At 30.9% G+C, this 25,315-nt stretch overlaps 1 protein-coding gene across 11 annotated transcripts in view; it reads left to right on the top strand.

Moving 5' to 3' along the window:
• Positions 1 to 25,315, top strand: part of LOC139489929 (uncharacterized) — a 74,007-nt gene that overhangs the window by 38,036 nt on the left and 10,656 nt on the right. For 6 of the 11 annotated variants that reach the window (XM_071276782.1, XM_071276812.1, XM_071276818.1 and 3 more), the window contains exons 4-9: positions 334 to 375; positions 1,371 to 1,442; positions 1,970 to 2,746; positions 3,352 to 3,504; positions 11,820 to 11,879; positions 21,122 to 21,460. In XM_071276782.1, coding sequence (XP_071132883.1) covers positions 334 to 375; positions 1,371 to 1,442; positions 1,970 to 2,746; positions 3,352 to 3,504; positions 11,820 to 11,879; positions 21,122 to 21,460 — 1,443 coding nt within the window. The remainder of the gene's footprint in view (positions 1 to 333; positions 376 to 1,370; positions 1,443 to 1,969; positions 2,747 to 3,351; positions 3,505 to 11,819; positions 11,880 to 21,121; positions 21,461 to 25,315) is intronic. The other 5 variants (XM_071276824.1, XM_071276799.1, XM_071276839.1 and 2 more) reach the window with 1 other exon arrangement.

A 25,315-nucleotide genomic window follows, 5' to 3' on the forward strand; every position in this document is an offset into this window, starting at 1 on the left:
CATGCAGGTTCCTTTCATTTTGAGAATGGCTTTTCCCTAATCTTGAGCATTGCGCCGTTGTATTGACTATGTCTTGACTTGACAGACCTCTTGGTTTCTTTATTTCCCCTGAAAGCAGCCAAAGGTATAACATACTATAAATTTTAATTCACCAAGTCTAATATCTTTATATTATTCACATAAGAATGGATCTAAATCATTGTTCAGAAATTAAAGTCGCATTCAAACCCTAGCTCAACAAATTATCATTTTTTCATTTTTTTGAGAATATCTTATTTTTGGACAAAAGATAGTTACTTACATGTATGTCATTTATTCGTGTATTTTCATTAGAATCTAAAGGATATCAGATTAGAGATGAATAATAATTTACGGGTATGTAGATCACGTGGTCAGTTCACGAAAGCTCCATCCATTTCATTTTGTAGATTAGATTTTTATTACATGTTGTTTTATATTGTATTTTGCAAACAACTAATCATTACTTTTGTGAATAGCAATAATTAACGAGGTTTGATATATATTTGCTGTATTGTTTCGCCCACTCAGCTAATAAGTGTTATACTTCCAAGCCTGGCTTTCATCCCAATATTATACTCCGAATTATATGTATTAGCAATGCAGTATATTGATACTGTATCAAACTTTACAGCTCATTCAATGATATCAGGTTTAATTTTTTCCAATTATTTTGTTTACTTTGCCATACACGGAGTATACTAGACTTTCTTTCTACAGTTATATTATATTGTAATTTTACTTTTTTTATTTTGAGTGCACATGCAGAAATTTGAATTTTCTTTGATGAACAATATCTTATTATTAATGCTTTAAACACTTCACTACAATATCGATATCATATCACTGATATACAATATGCACTTTTTATTCCTTTGTTGTAATATGGCTGTGTTGCAGTCTAAATAAATATTTATTCTCGTTTGATATTTGTATCTTATTTTTTTTAACATGCGTTTTGTTTGGTTGCCAAGCTTTTGTTCAACTGGTTATAAAACAATAACTATTTTCTCTCCCTTTAAGACAAAGAAACTTTCAGTTGAATTTCATGCTTTTGTAGTTACATAGAAGGCTTAAGTATGTGCTTGGTCATTTGAAAATCAGTTATTTTAGTGTGTATTGTCAGTTTTTTTTCGATGAAGAATTTTGTTGTTAAAATGTTAATGCTGTATCAATACAAAACCCCTGTCATTCAATGGCGCAGGATATTGTCATGTTTTTGAAGGATTAAAAGATGCCAATTAACATGACATCATTTGCATGTGAAACTTCTTTATTCGAGATGTTTTTTTCCATTAAATACGTTTTTGTACCTGTGGCATCACTTATGTGTTTCATAAAATCAATTTCAGTCGGATTCCAAGTCTTTGTTTTCGGATAACCCATGGGCTGTCCAGATAAATTTGCATTCATCAGATGAGGAAGTGAGTATAGCTGTTATATTTAACAAATAGAAAACTTTTTTGTGCACATTTAAAGTATGAGGGCTGGTGATAAAACAAAGAAACAAGAGGTAAAAGAAGTTTGATATTATTCTGCATCTGTGTAAATTCCAATAGCATTGCAGTTGAATTTCCTGTGCACTAATTTAAATGAAGGCATTCGATATAAAAAGGTTCCCTTTCGCAGATTAACTCAGTAGTTGATTAATTGGCGAATTTATCCCACCTATCCTGCAGATGAGATAAATATATTAATGTTCATTATACAAGATTTTTACGACCATAAACATAGTAGCAAGCTAGATTTTAGGCAAAACGTTTGTCTTTCGACAAAAAGCTGAGACAGAGATAATCAATTTGATATATTATCATGAAAAGTATATCATTATAACCAAAAAAACATAGCGCCATACGTAAAGTGAAAAAAGATATTCAGCATATATTTTTTGTTGTTGCTTCTAGATAAAAATGAAACAGAATTTTGACAATATCCTTATTACTTATTACAGATTCTTCAAACTTCCGAGAAGCAATTGGCTAAGCGACTTGTTAAGAAAGGTCTTAATATAAGTAAAGAAGATATTGCATGCTTGTTGGGAGACCATCTCAGGACCATAGAACAACTTCAACATGTGAGGGATTCGGGAAGATTACATACGTCCGAGACTAATCAAGATACAAAACAGAGACTATTATCTGCTCCTTCCTCTCGTAAAGATAATACAAACAATAATAAAAGGAAAAAACCACCACCCACCGCCCATCCTAAAATCAATAATAATCAAAAGTCCAAATCTTTAAGTGAGACTAAACCTAACTCATTGAACAGTGCCAAAAATAAAAAGGTAATAAAACCCAAAGGAAGCTTAAAAGGTAATGCTGTATGTCCAGTTGTTTTGGACAGCAGTGATACTGAAAGTACGATAGAAAATAGCAGTGACTGTGATACACCAAAGGCCATGATTCACTCTGACGCAACCGACACGAAAACATACTGGATACAACCATCCAACATTGACAATCAAAACCAAGCTGCCGATGAAGCATTTACATCGCTCAATGCACCAATTTTCACTGATCAAAAGAGCAACCAATCAAAACCTTATAATTCCGCTTTGAAGAAAACAAATGGAACAGACTCTTTTCCTAAGGTTTTGAAGAAAAGCACATCTGATGCCGATTTGCAAAACCTTCCACAGACGAATTCACCAGTAAAAGTATCGAAACTAAAGAAAAGCATTTCTCTGGATGAACAGAAATTGCAGTTTACACTTCCACCTAATTTGGTACGTATTCATAAACATGTCAATGTATATCTCATATAACTTATCATTCTTTGTCTTCCATACTAAGTAAAATAGGTGCATATGCTTAATGTCTTTAAGATACAAATATAATTATCGGGCAATTTATGTTTCATATTATATTGCTCCATCAGATATTAAAGTGCTGGAAGTCAACCTATAATAATACATTTATAATTTCTTTTCCATATATTGTATTTGATTTGTCTCCCTTAGAGTAACTTTTATTTTTCGTTTAAACTTTTATAACACTTTCTTTCGTTTGATAATATGTATTCAAGCATTATAAGATGTTATAAACTTATGTTGCATAAAATAATAAAGCGATTATAAGATAAACCTTTTATATTTCATACCTCAAGGTTAAATAAGTGCTCCTTATATATTTCATATCTCAAGGTAATACAAGTACTCCTTTTATGTTGCCAAACTGATATTTTATCGGTATTTTATTAGTACCGAGTGCTTTGTTTTTTCTTCATGCAAACGAAAACTTGAATAATAAAAGTTACACTCTAATTACCAATTTTATAATTTTCGTTTTATTTTGTGCTATAAAAAATGTTTTGATCGTTGCATCGTTGCAGACTAATGAAGAAGCGGTAGTTGCCACAGAGTTGTGCCAAGTGTTCTGGAGCAGACGTCAAAGTCAGTCAGTATCAGAGTACTGTCAGCAGATAAAGACAGCGAGAGATGAGTTCATATTACAATATGGTCATTACTTCAAAGAGTTGATTAAGGTAAGTTATTTCATACTTTTGTTATAGTTTCGTTATATGACACTAAAAATGTCTTCTCAAGATGTTTAAATATTGAAATAACAGATTTCGATTTCTCATTGTTGTTTTGCCAAAGATACCCAAAAATATTTTTCCAATTTTTTATGCGAACTCAATGTGTCTTAATCATAACGATTGGACAGATGTGTGTCTTCTATCTTTTATTCCATAAAAATTATTAGCGAATGAAACAAAAAAGTGATTGGCAAGGAGTTATATCAGAATTAGCTTTTTATTCCCTAGACGGTGTAATGATAACATCATCATATGCGGTTTTTTTTTTCATTCGTCGTGGTTGTTAATAACGTTTTATCTTGTCAGTTTTTATGGAGTTTCTTATATTTGAATTTTCTTGGAGTTCGGTATTTTTTGTCATATTGTTTTTTAAATTGTTATCAAATTAATAACTGCTTATTGATTGTTCCTTTCTCGGAAGAAACTTTGGTCTGGGTGCATTTAGGTGCCCTCACTGCAAAGCGTTCTTAACATTTTTCATTGCTCATCCATACCACAACATAAAAGTTTGTCCTTACTTTTGTGGGACAGAGGCCATGTCTGAATCCTTAATCTTCATTACGGTGTAATTTGCACGGATTGCATTCCGTGGACTCATACAAATTCCATGACAATTATGATCCACTGCATATCATTTCTAGTTGTGCCCACGAATACTGACACAGTTTTTTGTTTGGATTTCACCTAATGTGCGAACCATTTCGATTGACCTGCTTTTAATTGTACTTTGAAATTGGATATAACGTTAAAGATATACTTATACGCATTCAAAGTCGAGACATACCTTTAAGATCTACTGTTTGTGTTACTTCGTAGATAATGTCTTGCAAAAGATTAAAACAATTATTATATAACCATGGATAGAAAATGAGGTAGAAGATAAATAGTGCGCAACCAAAGTAAAATAAAATCAACGATAAGACAGACAAAAGTCCTTAATTCACAATTCACTACAAAAAAAATCAGAAGTTTCTTAGATTATAAATCAAATGTAGTAAATTCTTTATAGTTCATCTCATCCGTCGTGCTGGATTTTTTTTTTAACAAAGAGTTATATCTGACCAATTATGATAATACGAATTACATGGAATACCCATCTATATTTGAACATTTTTTTTCTCTCCGATTTAGTACTGTTGCCCTAGCATTAGAAATGGCATTATTCATTTTTTTTCTCTCCAAAAACGACCTATTAAAGTTATAAGTTTAAGTGAAGTAAACACAATTTCAACATTTTTTCACGGTCACTTAAATGTTGGTCATTATACTGAAGACTAAAATTTTAGACAATAAATGACATTGTCTAACTTTCATATTTGTATTATTGTTTATTCAATTAACAAAAATGATAATAGTATTTGGCTTACTATCATTGTGCTAATTTCAAAAGAAATTAGTTCCATATACCTAAGGTTTTGAAACATATACCTAATTAAAAGTGTTTAGGAAGGCATATGTTACAATGTAATATTAACACCTAACACATGATACTACACAATGATATGCAAGACACCGGTTCTTTTTAAACTCAAGTAATCACCCGTGTTATAAACGACTACGTATGGGGCAATGTGATAGATATCTTCAGAGTTATAAATCTTTAACAATTTAAAACAAAGATGAGTAATCATTTGGCTTAATGCACTGGAATAAAATCATATTTTGTTCTGCACATTTAGGCTAACTTGTACTTTATAAATTTTGACGTATAATGTTTTTAAATACTTTTCATCCGGTAGTTAAACCTTTCCGAGTCAATTCAAGTTTCAGTTGGGTTTTTTTGTTCAAATTATTCCTCTATTATTCTGCGTCCTCCTTTTTTCAACCTTGATAGAATATGTCTCTATTTATATACGTAGTCTTCATCGTTAACTGTCTTGCAGTTGAAAAGCGATACTATGCTACTTGTTCTACTTTTGACGAATACTTCATGATTGCTCCCAAGATAATAGAATCATAACCGAGAATTTATGTTGAGAATTATAAACACATAAACATAGAAACCATTCGAATGGTAAAATAAACATAAACAAAAAATCAAAAACCAAGATGTCTGCTTGGAAAATTGTCTTTAATGCATTGTTCAGAATGGCCAGATGAGATTTAAATAATAAAGAAAATTAAAAGAAAACAATGATTAATAAGGAGACTCCGATAACACTAAAGTACAAACTAGGGTATATATGTTAGGTTTCTTTTTGCCATATAACTCATAAAGTTTCTGTGCATTCATTATCTTTGGCTTTGACATGTTTTAGTTTGAGCATTCTTGATGAAAATAAACCTAAAATTAAAACGGTTCGAACTTACAAAGAAATTTATAAAGAGTTATTTCTACAAACTCATATACAAAAATGTACAACAAATGTTACGGAACTTGTGATATACTGGAGGTAGAAGCAAGAGATCAAAAACAAGGAAATTAGAATCCATATGAAATGATTACTTGAAAAGTGAACAAAACGGTTCTTTTAACGATGTGCGAGTTTAAATATTATATTTTTGAGAATGCTTTTATGACAAGACTTAAATTTATTTAATTTAGAAACAAGAAACTTAACACTTGTATTTTGTTTCATTTTTATTTCAATTCACGTTTTACTGGTAATTGGGATAACAAATATTTAAATTTCTGTTTCTTTTGTAACCAAGGATTTTGAGACTGATCGCGCGATAACTTGACACCCACTTAAATGCTAATTTTTGGTGTCTCCTTAAACCTTTTGAAGTCAAACGTATAAAAATATAGACTGTTATAAACATTTAAATTGCCGATGCAATGATTAAGGTTAAGCTTTTGTTTAGTAATTCTTTATAACTACGTCGTTTTTGATACTTTTGAAAGCAAGTCGAGTTGACCTTATGTGACAGAACGACTACAATAAACTTTGCAGGTCGAAGTGTCGTATTGAATATCACATAATTAAATTCTCCGATGGCGATCAGATAAATGAAGTCTATATCTAGATTTTAATCGCAGTATACTAGTTGATTTAATGAAAAGCTACATGCTCGCGAGGACCACTTCAATCAAATTGGCTTGTTAAAGGAATGTTCTTTAAACTAAAAACATAGTATCTTTTAAACTTTCAACAAAATAATGCTAATATATCACCATAAAGCTACTATGTATCCTATATTTTCGTGTACAATAACCGTTGAAATTATGGAAGAAAGAATAGTCTTTTTTTTTTCATTTTTTTTTCTGCACCAGAAACCTCGTCATTAAATAGCTATTTTGAATTTGATACTTCTCCACGAATTGTTCCTAGTGTAAGAGATTTAGAAAATGGGCTAATTATAAATATTCATTGGTGTCTTTCGCCTCTCTTTTATAACAGTAGTAATTCATACATTAGTATTAGATGTATGTAATATGTTTTGGGCTTCATCGATGATGATCATGATTGTTTCTATAAAACAACATCAACCCTTCTAAGTACATATGCTATCATGTGAAAGGAGTTTATGATAGTTCGTCATTAATTTCATATATATTTGTTATACGGTTTTACATGCTTCCCCTGGGAGCGAATTAGCACGAACATGTAAATTCTTCAGATTTTTTGTAAGACTTACAAATACTAATAATGAAATTGATATCAGATTCGTAATAATGAAATCAAAAGGAAATAAAACATGTTTTGTTTGATTTTGTATTGTGATTGAGCAACATTTTATTGACTGTTACTCCTACATCTTTTTTGATTTGCTAATAACTTTATTTTCACAAACTAGCATAATGATAGTCCCATACCTTTGGAAAATAAAACTATCTAATAAATTATGATTTGATTTGAAGTTACATTGAAATGTTTCATCACACAATATTTAAGGCATGAAAAACACTTTAAAAGCATATTATGCTAATTAAGAATCTAATCCATGTCTATGTTGATCTATTGTTCTGACTTAAGGAATCCACTGCCAACTAAAGATAACGTATATTATAACTTGAAGCGGATCAACTATTTACTCTCAAAAAAGACTTTCATTTGGGGGAATCGAACTTACGTGCGATTTTGTCATTAATCATCACATTACGAAGTCCATGAACGATACAAAATGACGACACGTATATGTTTTGAAATAAAATTAAGAATGGAAATGGGGAATGTGCCAAAGAGACAACAACCCGCCCATAGAAAAAGAAAAAAACTTATATTCCCCAACTAAAAAATGATTGCATACTTTATATTTCGAGAGAGGAATAAATTCAACAAAAAGAGTAATGAAAATCAGACCTCCATTCGATAGCGGTTATTCATCTACAATTACAAAAAAACTACAACTGAAACACTCATTTACCCACGTAACTTGTCAAAACAAATGATCAATGCCTTACAGTATTTTTTTGCATTTAACCATTTATCAGTTTTTACTTGTATCACCATAAATCTGCCATACAAACATTGTGTCAAATAAAGTTAAACATCGAGACACACAATTAGCGAATTTACTTCCGTCCTTAGCTTGAACAGCGGTATACTACTGTTGTCTTTATTTGTAAAATATTACCATGTGGTAAAACGATCTACATTTTTCTTTGACAACGAAATATGTACCAAGCATATAAAAATTCATCTAAAATATTTTATCGGATTAGTAATACAATTCAATTTCTTTACAAAGTGTCGTTCTATCATTCAGAGCAACTGCCTAAACGAGAACGCTTTATGATGACTGATGATTAAAAAAATGTATTTTTTGTTTTTTGAAAATATTTGGATATTTATGTAGATTTTTTACGTTCCCTGCAACCCATGGAAAGTGTGAGATGGTAACTTCTATATGTTAAGTGTCTTGTGTATGCTCTTTTAAGTGGGCTTTCCTGTTAATGGTCTAGCATTCAATTGTTTATCCTCGAAAGCTGACCAAGTTATAATGAAGAGAATACTATAATTGTAATGTATGCAAAGGTTATAAAGATCAATGTTCCATATAAAAAGGATTGGTTGGTCTCCGACTTCAGAAAGCGGATCAAAAAATGAAATTAATAATTATCAATGTAAGTTTTTTTCTTTATTGCATAATTAAAATAAAGTCGTAAATTTTCATTTTTACGAATATTAATAAAGAAGAATTATTTTGACATTCAGCATGTTTTATTGAATTTAATCGTGGGCATAAGTTGCTAGAACGTAAATGTTTGTAAATAATTTATGAGCAGAAGTCATAATTCTGTAAAACTTTAGAACTACTATTTGATTCTTTTTTATTTAATTTTCATAACCATAATTTTGCACTTGACGTACTGAATACAATCATGCATATATGATGATGTCAAATATATTACTGACATATTTTATGTTGCATACTGTTAGAAAATTATTAAGTATATTTTAAACGTTGATTCATTAGCCTTTCCGTACATTTCAAATCTTGATTCCTTATATGTACATGTAGTTAGTTCACATGCCATTCATTCAAATCATGCAAATCATCAGCAATGTCATGAGTAAATAGTTGCTTTTTACATAAAATGCAGCGATAAAATGTTGCATATACATTCAGGACAAAAACATGATTATGTCATATATTTATTCATACATGTTAGCAGTCTGAGAGTATGTATGTCCTGCTGATCTATACCATAAAGCTTCTCGGAGATATTATATGATTTCCAATGCGACAACTTTCCAATAGTTACCAAATGACGTAGATTTTAGCAAATATAGATCACATTCAACTAAGTGCAAAACACATACGGTATAGCAATCCAATCAATGGTGGATATATGACAAAATGTAAAATGATTTAAACGAAAACAACAACGGCTTGTTATTTGTACAAAACAATATAGCAAAAACCAAAACTGATAGACTGAATTACAGGCTCCTCAAACAGGTTAACTAGCATCTAAACTCGGTGTCGACATGCTATCAAAAGATGTTTGATAAAATCGGTCGTTAGTGTTCTCCTTTAATTGTTATGAATTTGTCTACATACTTTACTGTGTATAGGTTTTGCGCATTATTGAAGGCATAACGGTAACCAATAGCCGTTCAAGTTGCATTCTTGTAATTTTGTTTCTGGTTGATATTGATCTTCTTGGCAATAATACTACAATTAATTATTTTAGAACATCTGTTAAAGGTATATGAACTAAAATAAGAAATTAATACTCAATTACTCAGTGAGGGGCGCATGCGTCAATATTCAAGGTTAACCACAAATGAAGGTCAAAATAGAACAAAGTAAGCACTTCCATTACTTTCAAAGCGTGTACGGTATGAACTTAATTATAACAATATAACAATACAGTTAATTTGAGAATAATTATTAAAATTTAGTTACCCCTTTTACTTTGTAAACTGTAAGAGTTTAATTGATGTATTAGTTTGTATAAGGAAACATAAATGTTGACATGAAACGTAAGTAATACAACGATTAAAATCCAATATCTGATTGATGTTAAATGTTGATATTTAAACCAACAAAAACCTCACCGACTTTCACTTTATAAGGGAAAATACAATACCCGCTCATTATATTATGTAGACAAGATTTCTAATTTGCTACTATTAAAGGTATGAAGCGATCTCTTGATTTGACATCATCATTCGATGAAAAAAATCGAATTTAAAATAATCGCATTACATAAATGATGCAAGTAACCTAGCTAGTAAACAATACCTACTTATACATATCCCGTCAAGTTATGTATTGTATCAATACTATACGTGTTGAACGTCCCTGTTGTTCATCTTATAAACCTTACCTTCCATTTCCTCCCATTTTCGATGACTTGTTCCAATCGTTCTCTGAAACAACTGGAACCAGACTGAATGCAAGGAAAGGGGACGAACTAACTAACAACATCTTATATCAGTCTATAAATTGTATATTAGAATACTATAATATGCAGCTGTTTTCCTGTAACCTGTAGCATATTAATTTGTGGAAATGGAAAACAAGCAAGAAATGAGCTGAAGTGTGTTTGTGTGGCTGGCTGGCTGGATGATAAACAACAATATCCGTAATTAAAAAAAAAGACTTTAAGAAAAAAAAGGTTTTAAAATCAAAAATATAAATGCACCTTGAAGTTTTATTTGAGAATTTTTGTACTTATTGTACTTATTACACTTGTTACACTGAAATCAGTTTCTCTAACACTGAATCCGTGTTTTTTTTTTTGTTGGCCTATATTTCCACGATGGTATCACAAACTAAGTAGTGAGTTCTTCGGTTTTGGCATACTTTTCGTGAAACTTGCCCAAGTTATTGTAAACTGTAAGTTTAGAAATTGTGCTCTAGTACTAAATCGAAGGTTGTCACTATTTAAGGAAATTGAAAGAAAGAAAATGGAAGTGTCAATTTCAGTGTATTTCTATATCTTTAGAAATGAACACTGAATATAAAAACTCGGTGTAATAGTATAACGAACGCAGCCGCTGAATAGGACAGAAAATAGAAATAACTTAACTTTATAATAGAAAACAAAAAGAATGAAACAACTTTCAGTAATTGATCTGATCAATTTAAGTACAATGTCCTGCTCCACGTCATGGACTTGAATTTGCTGACATTTCTAGTTCACTGACAAATAAACAATAGGTTGAATCTATTTATTGTATGCGAACCCGACGTCCTGTAGTCTGGTCTCTACAAGTCAAATAAAAATCAACACCAACACACAGGATGGCCTTTTAACAAATTATTGGCATTTTGAAATATCAGTCAAAAGCTAAATGCTTTTTATAGTCTTTTGTATTTCGTATAAAAACTCTATTCACATATTGACTTGGCAGCTAAAAGGACTATTTCTACTTGTCAATAAACACTGTCAGTCATATATATGAAATACATTTTCAATTATTATACGAATTATTAATCTGGTATTAGATTTCATAATCCAGAATTTATCATCTGGTTAATAAATCATCGCTGTTTACGACATTTAATTAAACCTTGTCAAAAGATCAAAACGTTCCACTTAAGACAGGGTCCATTATCAAGCCCCTAGGTCACACCTAGGGTTCGATGTTTATTTCATATTCGTCTTATCTTTATTTAAATAACTAGATTAGATGTTCATTGACAATTGAAATTAATATTTATTTTCATAAACAGTCAATTAAAATTATCAAAATTTGGAGAAGCACATATGATGATTGTCGTTTATCTCATCGACTTAGCTTGAATTGATATGCAAACAACTTTGAATGCATTAAAATTCTTTAACTTTAAAAGTATATGTTTTGTATATTTTAAATCAATAAACTTCAGAAAAAGGATACAGGGATATTTTCCATTTGCAGGATACCACAAGCAAAGGGAAACAAGATGGTCAAGAAGCTACTCCAGTCGAAATTGAACTGGTAAGTTATTTTCTTCCTTTTTATTAAATTCAAAAGAGCAACTCATCTTCATGCTTTTCCGGAGCACCGGATATTACCCCCAGTTTTTGGTGGGGTTCGTGTTGCTTAGTCTTTAGTTTTCTATGTTGTGTTTTGTGTACTATTGTTTGTCTGTTTGTCTTTTTCTTTCTTAGCGATAGCGTTATCCGTTTTTTTTCTTTCGATTTATGAGTTTGAATGTCCTTCTGGTATCTTTCGTTCCTCTCTTAAGCTTCTACTGTTAATGATATTTATGAAAATATGTTGTTTGATTATTTGTCCAAAGCTAATATTTTCTATGCTTCCTGGTATCTTTTAGTATTGTTTTTCGGTAGAATAGTTTATAACAAAATGATTGCTCTTATAAACATGTTGTTAGTATTTGATATAGTCTACCCAAAATGGTTTTTTTGTCCCTGCAGACTATTTATTTCGCTTTTCTATGATGATATATACATATGTACCATAAAATGATTTGAATAGTTGTTTCATCTTTGTTTATATGAAGTACTCACACAAATTATGTGTGCTAGTAAATGATTTTGAATGTTTTGGAAGTAACATACATATAATTCTTTTGAACTGATCGGTTGGTGGTTGTCATTTGTAAATGATGAAAGCCTTTTAACACTGAAAACTTACGATATGTAAGTCAGGTTGTTCGACTTGGATGAAGAGCGCACAATTTTGAATGTTAGTTGAAAAAATGGAGTAACATTTGCCTTTCAAAATGGGTTTCCAACAGCTCCCTTAGAGCACACTCTACACGACGCATCTTATTAAACTTGGTTGTGTATTTAAAACCAATCTAAGACATTTCAAAACTAACGCTTTTTTACGTTTTACTGTCTGACTTAGAAATAGATACGAGACAAAGGAACATAATTACTTGATTGTATTTATGTTTGTTTCGAATCTTGTCTTAAAACTTAGTATTGTGTAATTAGCATAAACAATACCATATTATTCAACCAAATATGGTCAGTGCTGAAGCATTGACATGCTTGAGTGATTTTACGTTTTGCGACCTAACAAATTCAACTATACTTGTCTCTAAGTTTATTTCAATGATGGTTATGTATACAGGTATCTTCTAACAAGACAAGCAAATGTATTTTTAAAAAGTGTGATTTAAAATTTACCGCTAATCTTTTATTCTCACTTGTTGCTTTCCTAAGGGTACACGTTTTTTCTATAGGCATAATAGACGTTTAAGGATAATGTTGACCCCTATTGCGTCAGTAATAACAGGGATTAATCATCTTGAAACTGTTATTAAATACACAAAACAAAAATATTTTGGTGTTCTCCTGTCAATACTTTGTCGGATTATCTACTTACATAACCTTAACAATGATTATTAGATACAATCATGTTAAAGACAGATAGGAATCGGTTTAACTTTAGATATTGGTTTTTGACCTCCATATAATTTAGTTAAGTGTCGGTCAAGTATGAAAGTAAGAGGGGGTGTTGTGTTACAGCTTATTAGACAACTAATACAATCCATATAAGAATGTGATAAACAAATAAGTAATTTGGAACTAGCACTGGTCCTCATACGGCATTATGTAAGTACAAGTATACATGAGAAAAATATGTCGCTTGAAAAAAGTCACAAGTGTAAAAAACGGTATATTTATGTCAGTAATGCTTATTTGTATTGACAAAAGAACTGTTCTATTTCTGCCAGACTGTAAGGAGTTAATGGGAAAACATATTTAATAATTCCGAACGCAGTTATGAACAAAATAACTTAAAAATATTTGCTGTTTATGCTTTTTAACATCGGAAGACAGAAGCACTTTTTTTAATACTAAAAGTCGTTAAAAAACTTAATAGTTGACTTTATATAATAAATCAATTTGATATCTCAGGCTGCTGATTGAAACATTTGAAAGTGAACATTAGAATAAGAAAACCGTTTTCCATCACATTCAGGAGAATAGTGGATATAGTCTAATTTTATTTATAAATATATTTTGTAAAGATGCCTTAATCATATCAGGTAACAATAAGAAGTTGAAAGGATATGGTGCATGGGAAACGAGAACATTAATAAGAATAATGCTAAAAATATGATAACTTGATAATGTGCGTACATTTGAAATTGATTATATTTTTATTCTTTTGGATGAACTATTTTATAGAGAATAATAGGAGCGATTAAGCGTGGGCTATGACATCCCTTTTTCTGACGTAAACTACAGTGAATGGCACAGAACTACATTTTAAACTTTGTTATTCAACTGTTTTGCTATGTTAATCGTCAGTTTATTTAGTTACACAAATTAAATACCCATACAACCAGAATTTGGGTTGTAAAAGTATGAGGTTTTTCATCTGTTAAACAGAAACTGTCAAATACAGGTGGAGTACAATAAAAAAAAAAAAAAAAAAAAAAAAAAAAAACAACATATAATGATGATTCAGCCAATTATTTTTCAAAATAAAGTCATCTAATGCCTTATTCACCGAACGCCTCCGTTTAACATCAAATCTGAAATTTAATCATTCATATATTTCGAATAAATACACCTTATCGCTAATCCCGGCTGACCCAGACGCTTGAACGCTTGACGCATACAACAACATTTTTCCATTGAGCGTCAGATATTTTGTTTTATGACGTCAAAGTTTTCGGGAACCTGTGTGATATCCAGTGATGGCGGACAAATAGCGATCATAAGATAAGGTGTATCATCTCTCCGTAGAGAGAAAACACAAACTGAATGAAAGAGTAACAAGTTGTACATTTATTTAACTGTCATATTTCTTTTTTTTTTAAACTGTACTATATTATCAAAGATAAAACCACGAAAATCAAAATATTTATAATACTTACAAACGAAAAGCAGATGTAATCGTATTGACTACAATGACGCGTACTATGCAACGGTGTCACAAAGAACGTCACGTACTTCCGACACTACAGATTCCAGTTCCGTTTAATATAGACAACTCTTCCTATAAAACATCAAGTCAACTCTCAACACAGCAGCAGACAACATATATGTTTGACATAAATGGATAATTTTTAACATTAAAAACTATTAACTTATTGAATAACAATAAAAATGAAAGGAAGTTTTTTTCAACTGTTGAGGGCAAGAGAAATTTAGAGCGGCAATTTAACGGTTTCAGTGTAATATATTCGTTGGATATGTTTTTCATTTTGAAATATTGGTTAATATAATCAAATTATTATAGATATGTACTTAAAAACGTTTCATATGTTAAATATATAGGACTATTATGATTCCATGATGATGCAAGTCTCTTTAGTTGTGATATGGCATTTTAACGGTGGTTTAAGGATTTGAAAGTGCTGATTAAGCGTTAAATATCACGATAACCTCTGAGGATAATCTATATCAAAGTTTTCGTTAAAGATGAACTTAATTGTCACATGATATGCACAGAGCTGTTATTTGTGACGTACATATTTGTCAAAAAAAAAGGGGCCAAAAGAATATCTAAAGAAATGCACGTTTTGATAAAAAAAAAAGCTTTCAAAATACCTGATAATCACATTTTTACGTTACAACTATTATAATATATTCGAACGTCAGGATTTCGCGCATCTGGTAACAATGAAAGAATAGCTATTACCTTTACTTATACCGATGTTTAACTTCTGTGTGTTATTTCTATTTACCACCTTTTGTCGCAAATCTTATATATACATGTAGATCAAATAAAATTAATGGGTCATATCTTTATCATAAGCTTATAATCTAGAATACAGGTCAATCAAAGTCCTTTATAAATAATATTCCAAATGTATAAAATAGCCAGAGTCCTAGAGAAATATTTGTGGTCTATAAATAGAATATTGACATAATGGATTTAGATCTATATAAAATGATATCTAGTATATGACCGTGTGAATTAAATAACCATCGGGGAGAATTAATCTGTAGTTGAATGTGTCATGAAAGATTTAAGAACAAATCAAAATTTAGATACCGAATGCCATTTTCATCTAAATCCCTTCCTTTAGAATATCCTTGTATGCGGTAAACTCTTTTATAATGAATCACAGATCAAGATGTTAAGTTACCACGCATTCGATTCGCTCAGAATGTTGAATTAAAAAAAAATATATGAAAAATTGTATTTTCACCTAAATCCCTTCCTTACAATATTTTGATAACTATTTACAATATATTTATATGAGGTAAACTCTTTTATAATGAATCACAGACCAAAAAGGCCAAGTTACTGCGTACATGCGCTTCGCTCAGAATGTCAAATTTGAAAAAAATGATAAAACCTTTTTCAATTTAGATATTAAAGATTCTATAATAGAAACTTTAGAGACTTTCAACATCGAAATGTCATTCAGCACTAAATTGATGACGAAAAATGTGGATACAATATGATAACATCTTCGTGGCTTTTGGTAAAAACTGAAACGACACAATAAAGTTAATCGGTTTTTTGTTTGTTTGTTTGAAACGTTGTTTTTACAACAAAATGCATTGAATATCTTGATGTTGTGGTATTATGTACAGTCTTGCATTTTGAAAGGTATCTTGGTGTGAAATGTATTCAGAGAAAATCAAAGTTCAATAGGTTAAATACTGAGCTAATCTTTTTACGACAGAGTGATTTATTTTTATCGTAGCTACAAGAAGATTTTTGCATATCCGCCATTGTAAAGGACAGACATTTTGCCTAATTCTCTATTGATAAATACATTTCAAACATTTGAAAGCCTGGGACGACTTTTCAAAACGTGGTCATGCAGGGTAAAAATGGGATTTACTGCATTTTTTTTACAGTCGCCAGCTGGGCGATCAGGATGATTAAATATATTCGCCCAGCCGAAAATCTGGTCGCCTTGGGCGACTGGGCGAGCGTTAAGTTTACGTATCATAATTCTGCGACACGTATTCGTAACCAGCAGTTGCAGAACAAAACTGTTATATAATATGAGGGCTTATAAACATGACAAACCCCGCCACATTCTTTATGTGTCTATCCAAAGTCATGAGCCTGTAGTTCAGTAATTGTCGTTATTTCGTGTGTGTCATATATGTTTTTAGTACATTTGTACATTGTTTTGTTATAAATTAGATCTTTAGTTTTTTCATCTAAATTGTTTCCCATTTTTTTTTATATCTGAGCCTTTCGTAACCGACTATATACTCTGTAGGTTTTTCTCATTGTTGAAGGCCGTATTGTTGCCTTTATTATATTTTTGCTCAAATTCACTTCATTTGAACGCTGATTGGGTAGTTGTATCACTTGTAATCATGTCACACACCCTTATTTTTAATTAGGCATTCGAAATAGTCGGAACATAAAATGGGTGGCCAATTTTCCCGAACAAAAATAACATTAAAATTCTAAAAGCGTTATACTGTAGTCGGATTTTCAAGTGACCACTTATTTTAATACGGCTCTTTGTAGAAAATATACAACGTCAAAACAAAATAATTAAAACGCTTTTTAAAATAAAAGTATGTTTTATGTTATATTATAAATCTCTTCATATTCAAGTGTATGCCATAATCCCGTAAAAGTGTCTGAATCATTTATGTGTTTCGCTGCTATTGTAAGATGACATGCTTCTCTTTAAGGTGACCTGTACAAATTTATACAAAAGATTTAAATTTGAAGTACGGACATTTTTGCACTTATATCTGAATCAAAGGGTAGCAAAGGTCACGTCATAATATCCTCATGCAAAAGAAATGTCTAGACCTTTTATATTTAGCATATAATAAATTTTTAAACGAATCTTTAAATCCACTCGAAATTATGGAAAAATCGATGGTTATATATTTCACAAAGTTTCGTTAGAGAAGGGCGAACCGATATAAGTAGCTATAATAGTGCAAGTATGACGTAGTTTAAATCGCTGCCCCAAGGAGAGAAGAGTTCGTGGAGGGTAGTGTAGGACGTTTAACTCTACTTATCACTTTTTATTATGCTAATTCATAACTTTCAATTATACTAATATTTCATTTCATATTTAAACTACCGAATTAAAAAGGAATTTATCATATTTTGATTACAATACGTCCCAATAAGTGCTACAGAAGTTCGTCTTTATGAAAAAGACAACTGATTAAAATGGATAGAATAAATTTCAAAAATGTAAGTTGTACAACTATGTTCATGATCTGCTTATTTTTTTTTTTAATGTGACAATGGTGGTGAGTCTTATAAAATTAAAAGTCAGTATTTAATTAAAAAAATCGTTTCACCTTTTTAATCGCATATCTCTTTATTATCGTTCCGTCTTGAAATTAGAATCGTATAGTAGCGTAAAATCTTTTGTGGTCCTTGTGTAAAACAGTAAACTCTTTTGTATATTTAAATAGACTTTATGTATCAATACCGTCTCCTGCTCACTGACCCACACTGGTGTAAACCACAACATATAAAACCACTGATTGTGGTGATAAATCAAAATTAGAAAACGAAAATAGTATATATCTTTTTAACCTTACACTCTATGTGGTTGCATTCGCGTGCACTTTTAACCCATGTTTGACCGATTTATGACCAAAGGGAAGAATAGGTGTGTGGCAATTTGTCCAATAACAATGTGGTCATTCTTTATTTTAGAAACACGAATAGTGTTGCTGACCAACACGTAGCAAGGACATAATTATAAGATATGAATGTTTGACCGATTTTTATGGCAAAAGCAAGGACTGATTTCGGGATTTTGTTCATTTACAACATGTTCATTCCTAAATACTGTTCCGGTCTAGACTGTTATTGCAAATTTATACATGTTTCATAAAAACCCCTCAACAGCTATTTTAACAATGAATAATACAGATTTTTTTGTAAATATACAAATGCGAATGTTCACACAAACTCAATTTAAAAAAAAATAATATGTCATTTTCGACTTTGACATTTCTCGTTGCACTCTTCATGGCAAAGATTATGATAAACGGGCGACTTTTCTTTTTCTATTGTTCTTTTTCTTGTCTGTAGGTGATATTATTTCGGCTTTTTCCTATGGAGTGTGCATTTCTAACGCATTAGTGTCGCGACGTATGGGGTTTCAAGAAAAGTTATGATCGCATTACTTGAAAACCCTTTACAGCAGGGATACAGCTATCCTTAATATTTTAAACTTTAACTAGAATTTTATCACAAATAGAATGCTTTTATTATTGAAACATTATACCACTGGCTAAGATTTGATAAAAATGATATTTTGCATCCAATAGGTTATGGTAATATTGTTTATAAGGCTTATTGCAAGTTAAGCAATTGGGTTTTTTTTATCAAGTTTTTTTTAACTAATAAACAATACGTACAGCTGATTGATAGTTTGAAGCAATACCTACACGTTTCTTTTGTGATTTAGCCTTGAAATTTGTACAATTAATTTTGGGCATTTGCGTTTGAAATCTTCTTGGAACTACAGTTATCGATATAAGAGGACAGCACAGCATGATTGTATATTAACAGTTTATAGGTACATGTACTTTGTTCTTGCAATTATGTTTAATACAGGATATTTATTTTCTTTTTATACACTCTTGTCTTAAGATAGCTGCGAACTGAAACTTTGGTAGATTTTGGCAAATTTTCATGAGTAATTACCGCAATTTAAATGTATAATATTGTAATAACCTGTCAACCTAAACTAAAATTATATTGGAAGTACAAAGCTATGTTTCGTTGTTTTAAATAAAAAAAATATTTATGTATGTTACAATCATAAAAATCATTTTGTTTTCAAAAACATGTTTAAATTGTGATAATTTGTCAGATTTGTCTTAAACATCAATGTGCTGTGCTAAAATTATTTGAAAAGCAAAAGGTTATAGTATGTATAAACTCAAAAATCGAACGAAATGCCATGTCAAAAAATGAAAAACTACCAAAAGGCCAACAGCAGTCTACAAATCAGAACATAGAAAACTAAAGACGAACCGCACCCAAAACCGGGAGTTATTTCATGTTCTCCGGAAGGGTTAGTAGATCATGCACCAAACGTGATTAATAATCTTTTTCACGATAGGTTTTTAGTTTAGCAAGTGTCCAATTTTGTCCTGGGGATTCAAGGGAAATGGTCCTAAATTTTGATCCCATACTTCAAAATGTTACGTTCGATTGTATTATTTCCATATTTGTATTGACATGGAAATAAAGGCGAATTTTAATGTATAAAAATGTAAATGTATCTGCAAGATTCAGGCCTTATTCTTTTGATATTTTAAAATGTGTTTAATATTTTTTTATTTTCGATATTACTTCACGAGCTATGATATAAAACTGTCAATAGCCATCAATATATGTTTCTGACAGCTCAGAAAGTCAATGTTGTTTTTAAAAATTTGTGGTAATAGACTGAAATGAGGTGGTTAGTCATTAAATCAGTGTTAAATTCAATTCTCGAATTGATCCGATTTTTATCATTGATGTGGTCTCAATAATTGTATAAATATTAAGTTTGATATTTAAATGATTGAGTTGGAAAGGCATTTTATTAAAAGTATATAAAAATACTCATATTTTAGCGGATAGATTAAAGACAGTGTTAAAATTGTTTCGAAATGAATAAAGAAGTATAAATATTTGAAAAATTAAGACGCTATTAAAAAACTTTTAACACAGGTATATGTTAATTATTATGGTCAATAAAAGTCTAAATAATTTTACAGCTGCCATAAAACAACTTTTTATACGGAGATGAATTACACCCAGGGTTCATCAATAGGTTCAGATCTCTGAACCGTCTGCTGCGACACAGTTTGAAAAAACGCAATCACTTGAACACCAAACGACAATTGTCACGAGACGACCTTTGCACTTTGAATCACATTTCCTTCTCGAATTGTATATATTGGCGGGGGATCTTTAAACTTATTGTTATAACAATAGAAATCCGCTAGTTGAGCGAAGATATTAAACGCACCAGTAACCATTGTGGTATATTAATTCGTTTATAATAATTTCATAAGCATACGAAGGCTCACAATAGGTAGTGAAAGGGAAAAGTAGAAGTGGCTATTTGAATAACGGATAGAGTCTGACATACACAATGGATGATTAAAAGAAAGAAAGGGACTCTATCGTTGTCTACATAATAATATCAGAATCTTTCTTTTACATTTGACTTCCTGATTTTGTGCTTTAAAACATGAAAAATGGATATTGATTGAAACACACTTGCTACTGGTCAAAAGTTCAGACAATTTATAATTTAGATTCACGAACTTTTATAATTGGATGTATTTCAGGAATTAAAGCGACTTGACCACAGCTTCACCAAAGACATTCTAGAAAAGTTAGATAAAAATGTCGTGACGGAGGATATTTTGGAAAAACTTATTATTATACACATGAGGAAAACAAGTTGTGTTACCGTTCAGACCATCAAGGTAGCGGAAGCACCTTTATCAAGAACGCATAGTTTAACTGATGCCATAGATCCAAGACAAGATGGGTTCACCAGCAGTGCAGGAAGCACTATCAGCCGGAAAAGTGAACCGGACATGCGGAGATGGTCGAAAAAAGACGGGTTGGGATCTAACAATTCGGATGATATTTGGGGAGAAGTGGAAAAATACCAAAGAGCTGTAAGTGTTTAAGTTCAGATAAATCGTTTTACCGACTTTGTTATGTGTTAAATATTATTGTTTTGTTTAATGTAAGTAAAGATTAATTAAACCTGTTGTTAGTTTTAACGAGGGATTATGTTGGTGAGAAAAACAGTAATTATTAAATGCTGCTTTTTAATATCAGTAACTGTTTGTTTTTAACTCCTACATGTAGGTATTGTTTAGGCTCATGTTTATTTACAATAAAAAAAATGTAGCAACATGATTTATGGGGGAAAAGTTAAAGACAAACTATATCTACCATTTTTGTCCAAAGAAAATTTTTACAACATTGATGAAGCCATGAATTGAAGATGAAAAATATTCTCAGATTTAATAATAGATACCATCCTCCTCACTTATTCAAAAATTCCGAAATCAATTATTGTCATTAAATGATTCATTTAAAATTCATTAATGGGTTGAAAATATTTTTGAATTGGGGAAATGAAGGCATGAAAAATCATCATTTATTGATGAATACGCTGTTTGGTTATTTCAATAATTTCAAAGATAATGGTTTTTTTTGTGACATGTTAGTTCTGCATTAGCATTATCATTAGTCTAATATTTTTTTTTATTACTTTAAAAGAAAAAAGATAAAAACGAGCAATGAAATATATACTTAATTGATTTCAAAGGGAACTTAAATGTCTATTCAATTTCAATCCATAGAAATTCTCTTAAATTATTATAAATGGACAGAGAAATAAGTTATTTGTATAAAATACATTCATAATGATACGGTGCATTCACTTTTGGTCTATTGTAATACCAGTCTGCTCATGAACACACGCATTTGGTTAATAAACCATCAAAACGAAAAAAAAAAGAAACCTTCACTCAATAATACTTATAATACCTATATAAATGAAAAGAAAATAAATAGAATTAAAGTCTTTATTACAAATCGTTGATGTTATCAGAAACAAAATATTAATATGACAAAATTGAATAATAATATTTAAATATTTACTACAATAAAACATTTGACTCGAACTACAACCGACATATCTTTACGTCTTTGTCAGTCTGGTTATTGTTTAGACGGCAGTTGGTTCATACAGGGCATCTACTGTGTCATCGTCGTGCAAACGATCTTTTAATAAATACTATTCTTGTGGCATAATCTGCTAAGTCATTAAACTTTAACAAAAAATGTCCTTTAAGGAAATTAAAACTTTATTTATTTTTAAAATGAATTATTTAAAACTATTTATTTCAAATGTTTCTATATTTTTATATTTTGAACTTGATGCGGCGAAAACCTTTATTTGAAACTAGACTTAGTATTTAATAACACGTGTGCGGTTCATTTGATTTTGAAATTAGTTTTCGTTTCTTAAATGTTTACGTTGAAAGAAGTTCATCAACCTAAATTTTATACATGTCTTTATAAAACAAAGAAAACAACGGCAATTGTAGAATTCTCTCAGTCGTAAACTAACGGCAATTGTAGAATTCTCTCAGTCGTAAACTAACGGCAATTGTAGAATTCTCTCAGTCGTAAACTAACGGCAATTGTAGAATCTCTCAGTCGTAAAACAACGGCAATTGTAGAATTCTCTCAGTCGTAAACTAACGGCAATTGTAGAATTCTCTCAGTCGTAAACTAACGGCAATTGTAGAATTCTCTCAGTCGTAAACTAACGGCAATTGTATAGAACTCTCTCAGTCGTAAACTTACTTATAAACAGCTTTAGAGAATTTAGTTGATTTAGTCTTGCCTAGGTTTACTTTGCTGAATGCTGCATATAAATCTTTTGGTTTTCAATGTTCTATGTATGACATGTTCAGGGGCGGATCCAGCCATTTCAAAAAGGGGGGGGGGGGGGTTCCTAACCCAGGACAAAGGGGGGGGGGGGTCCAATTACATGTCCCCATTCAAATGCATTGATCGTCCAAAAAAAGGGGGGTTTCAACCCCCGGAACCCCCCCTCTGGATCCGCGCCTGCATGTTTGAGCATTGAACACATTCAGATTTTGCATAGTTTCATTTCAAATTGTTTTTGAAGTCGCAATTTCTAAATTGATACGGATGAAAGTAAATTTTGTGCATAGTCTCGTTGACCACAACTCAATGACTTACGTTATCCCAAAGACATCTAGAGGGTAAAATTGAGTCTAAAACAATAGACAGATGTCTTACAACAAGTATAATATATTAAGCTCTAAATCGTCGTGATGCGTTCTTTAAATACATGTATGTATGATCATGGAAGTATTATATTATAATAATTCCATGGTATGATCTTTTGTTCGGGTGTTATGTATAACAATGGCAGAGTTTTTCAGTGACGTAAGCAAGCAAATTAAATTTTTTGTTGATATCAGTTTGTAAAATTACTTTAAAATTAGACACACTTCGTTTCCATGTGCACAATGATCATTAACTGTCAACTTAAAAGTCTGTGCGCCATTTGTAGCGTGCAACTACAATCCCGTGTTGAACCATTTTCAGTTTGACAATACTCTCCGGGTTGGCCCTTTCTGTTCCAAGGGAGGCATACATGCAAGTTAAAGCCAAACTATTAGTTTTCAATCATATTTTTTTAAAGCATTTTAGTAAAATGATTTGAAAAGTAGGAACATTTCACATTTGAATGGCATTTCTGTAACACAATAGGTACAGGAAGATGTGGTATAAGTGTCAATGAGACAACTCTCCATCCAAAAAACAATTTATAAAAGTAAACAATTATAGGTCAAGCTACGGCCTTCAACACGGAGCCTTGGCTCACACCGAACAACAAGCTATAAAGGGCCCCCAAATTACAAGTGTAAAACCATTCAAACAAGACAAATGATCAAGGAAATTCTAGCACAAACTGTGGCAAATGATCAAAAGTATATGTAGCTATATAGACTGTATTAAGTATCGTTTTATCAACAGCTTGTGAACAATAATTGGCCTTGTCAAATGTAAAGAAATAAATTTAAGTAACTGTGAAATTAAATATTAATGCGCTGTCCGATTAACCTGCATGAACTGCGTCTTGTTCAATTTAAAAAGGATTAAATTTTTCAATCTAATCTCTTTAGGTCCTGTGTTATAATATAATATTATACTTAAATGGTCGACAGTACCAAAGTTAAATCAAAGTAGTTTACATTTTTGTAGCATTTTTAAGGATGGTATTGTTAATGTTTCTTTAATCTAAGTTATTTACACCCTGGCCATTCCAATGGTCAAAAATAAGAGCTAGTAATTTTCTTTCATTTTGTTTAAACACGGCCATAAAAAAGTTATTTTATAATATAATAGTGGTTTTTTTTCGCGAATCATTGAGAAAGAATTGTTTTTTCCTAAAAATATATATACATACCACATTATTAAAAAGTAAATTGACCCAAAGAAATAATAGATAATTTCGTAAGATAGTTACAACACGACCATAACAAACGAGTTGTTCCGCTATAATGGTTGTTCACAAGTCTAAAAAAAAGAGCAATTTTTTCTTAAAGTTATGCACACTAAGGCTATTAAAAAGTAAATTAATTGAACATGATATAATGGGTTATTTCGCAAGTCAAAGAATAAAAGCCATCCCCTCAATCCAACACCTACTCCTTAGTTAATTCCACCACGGACATTTCCGATACTTCTCCGTACAGCTTTTTCCACAATTTGCAGCACCTCAGTCTCAGGTGTGTATATAAGCAATGTCGAGCGTTAGTCTTATTGTTTATCGTGATTATTAACAACTTGGTCAATTGTAAGATGGCTCAAAACTAGAATTTTGATAGTTGTTTTGGCAAGAGCAACTGCGAATAGAATACCTGCCAAATTATAACTAGCATTCTAATAGAAATAAAAATACCATGTACCATGTA

The sequence above is a fragment of the Mytilus edulis genome, chromosome 1 (genome assembly GCF_963676685.1).
Source record: "Mytilus edulis chromosome 1, xbMytEdul2.2, whole genome shotgun sequence".
NCBI lineage: Eukaryota > Metazoa > Mollusca > Bivalvia > Mytilida > Mytilidae > Mytilus > Mytilus edulis.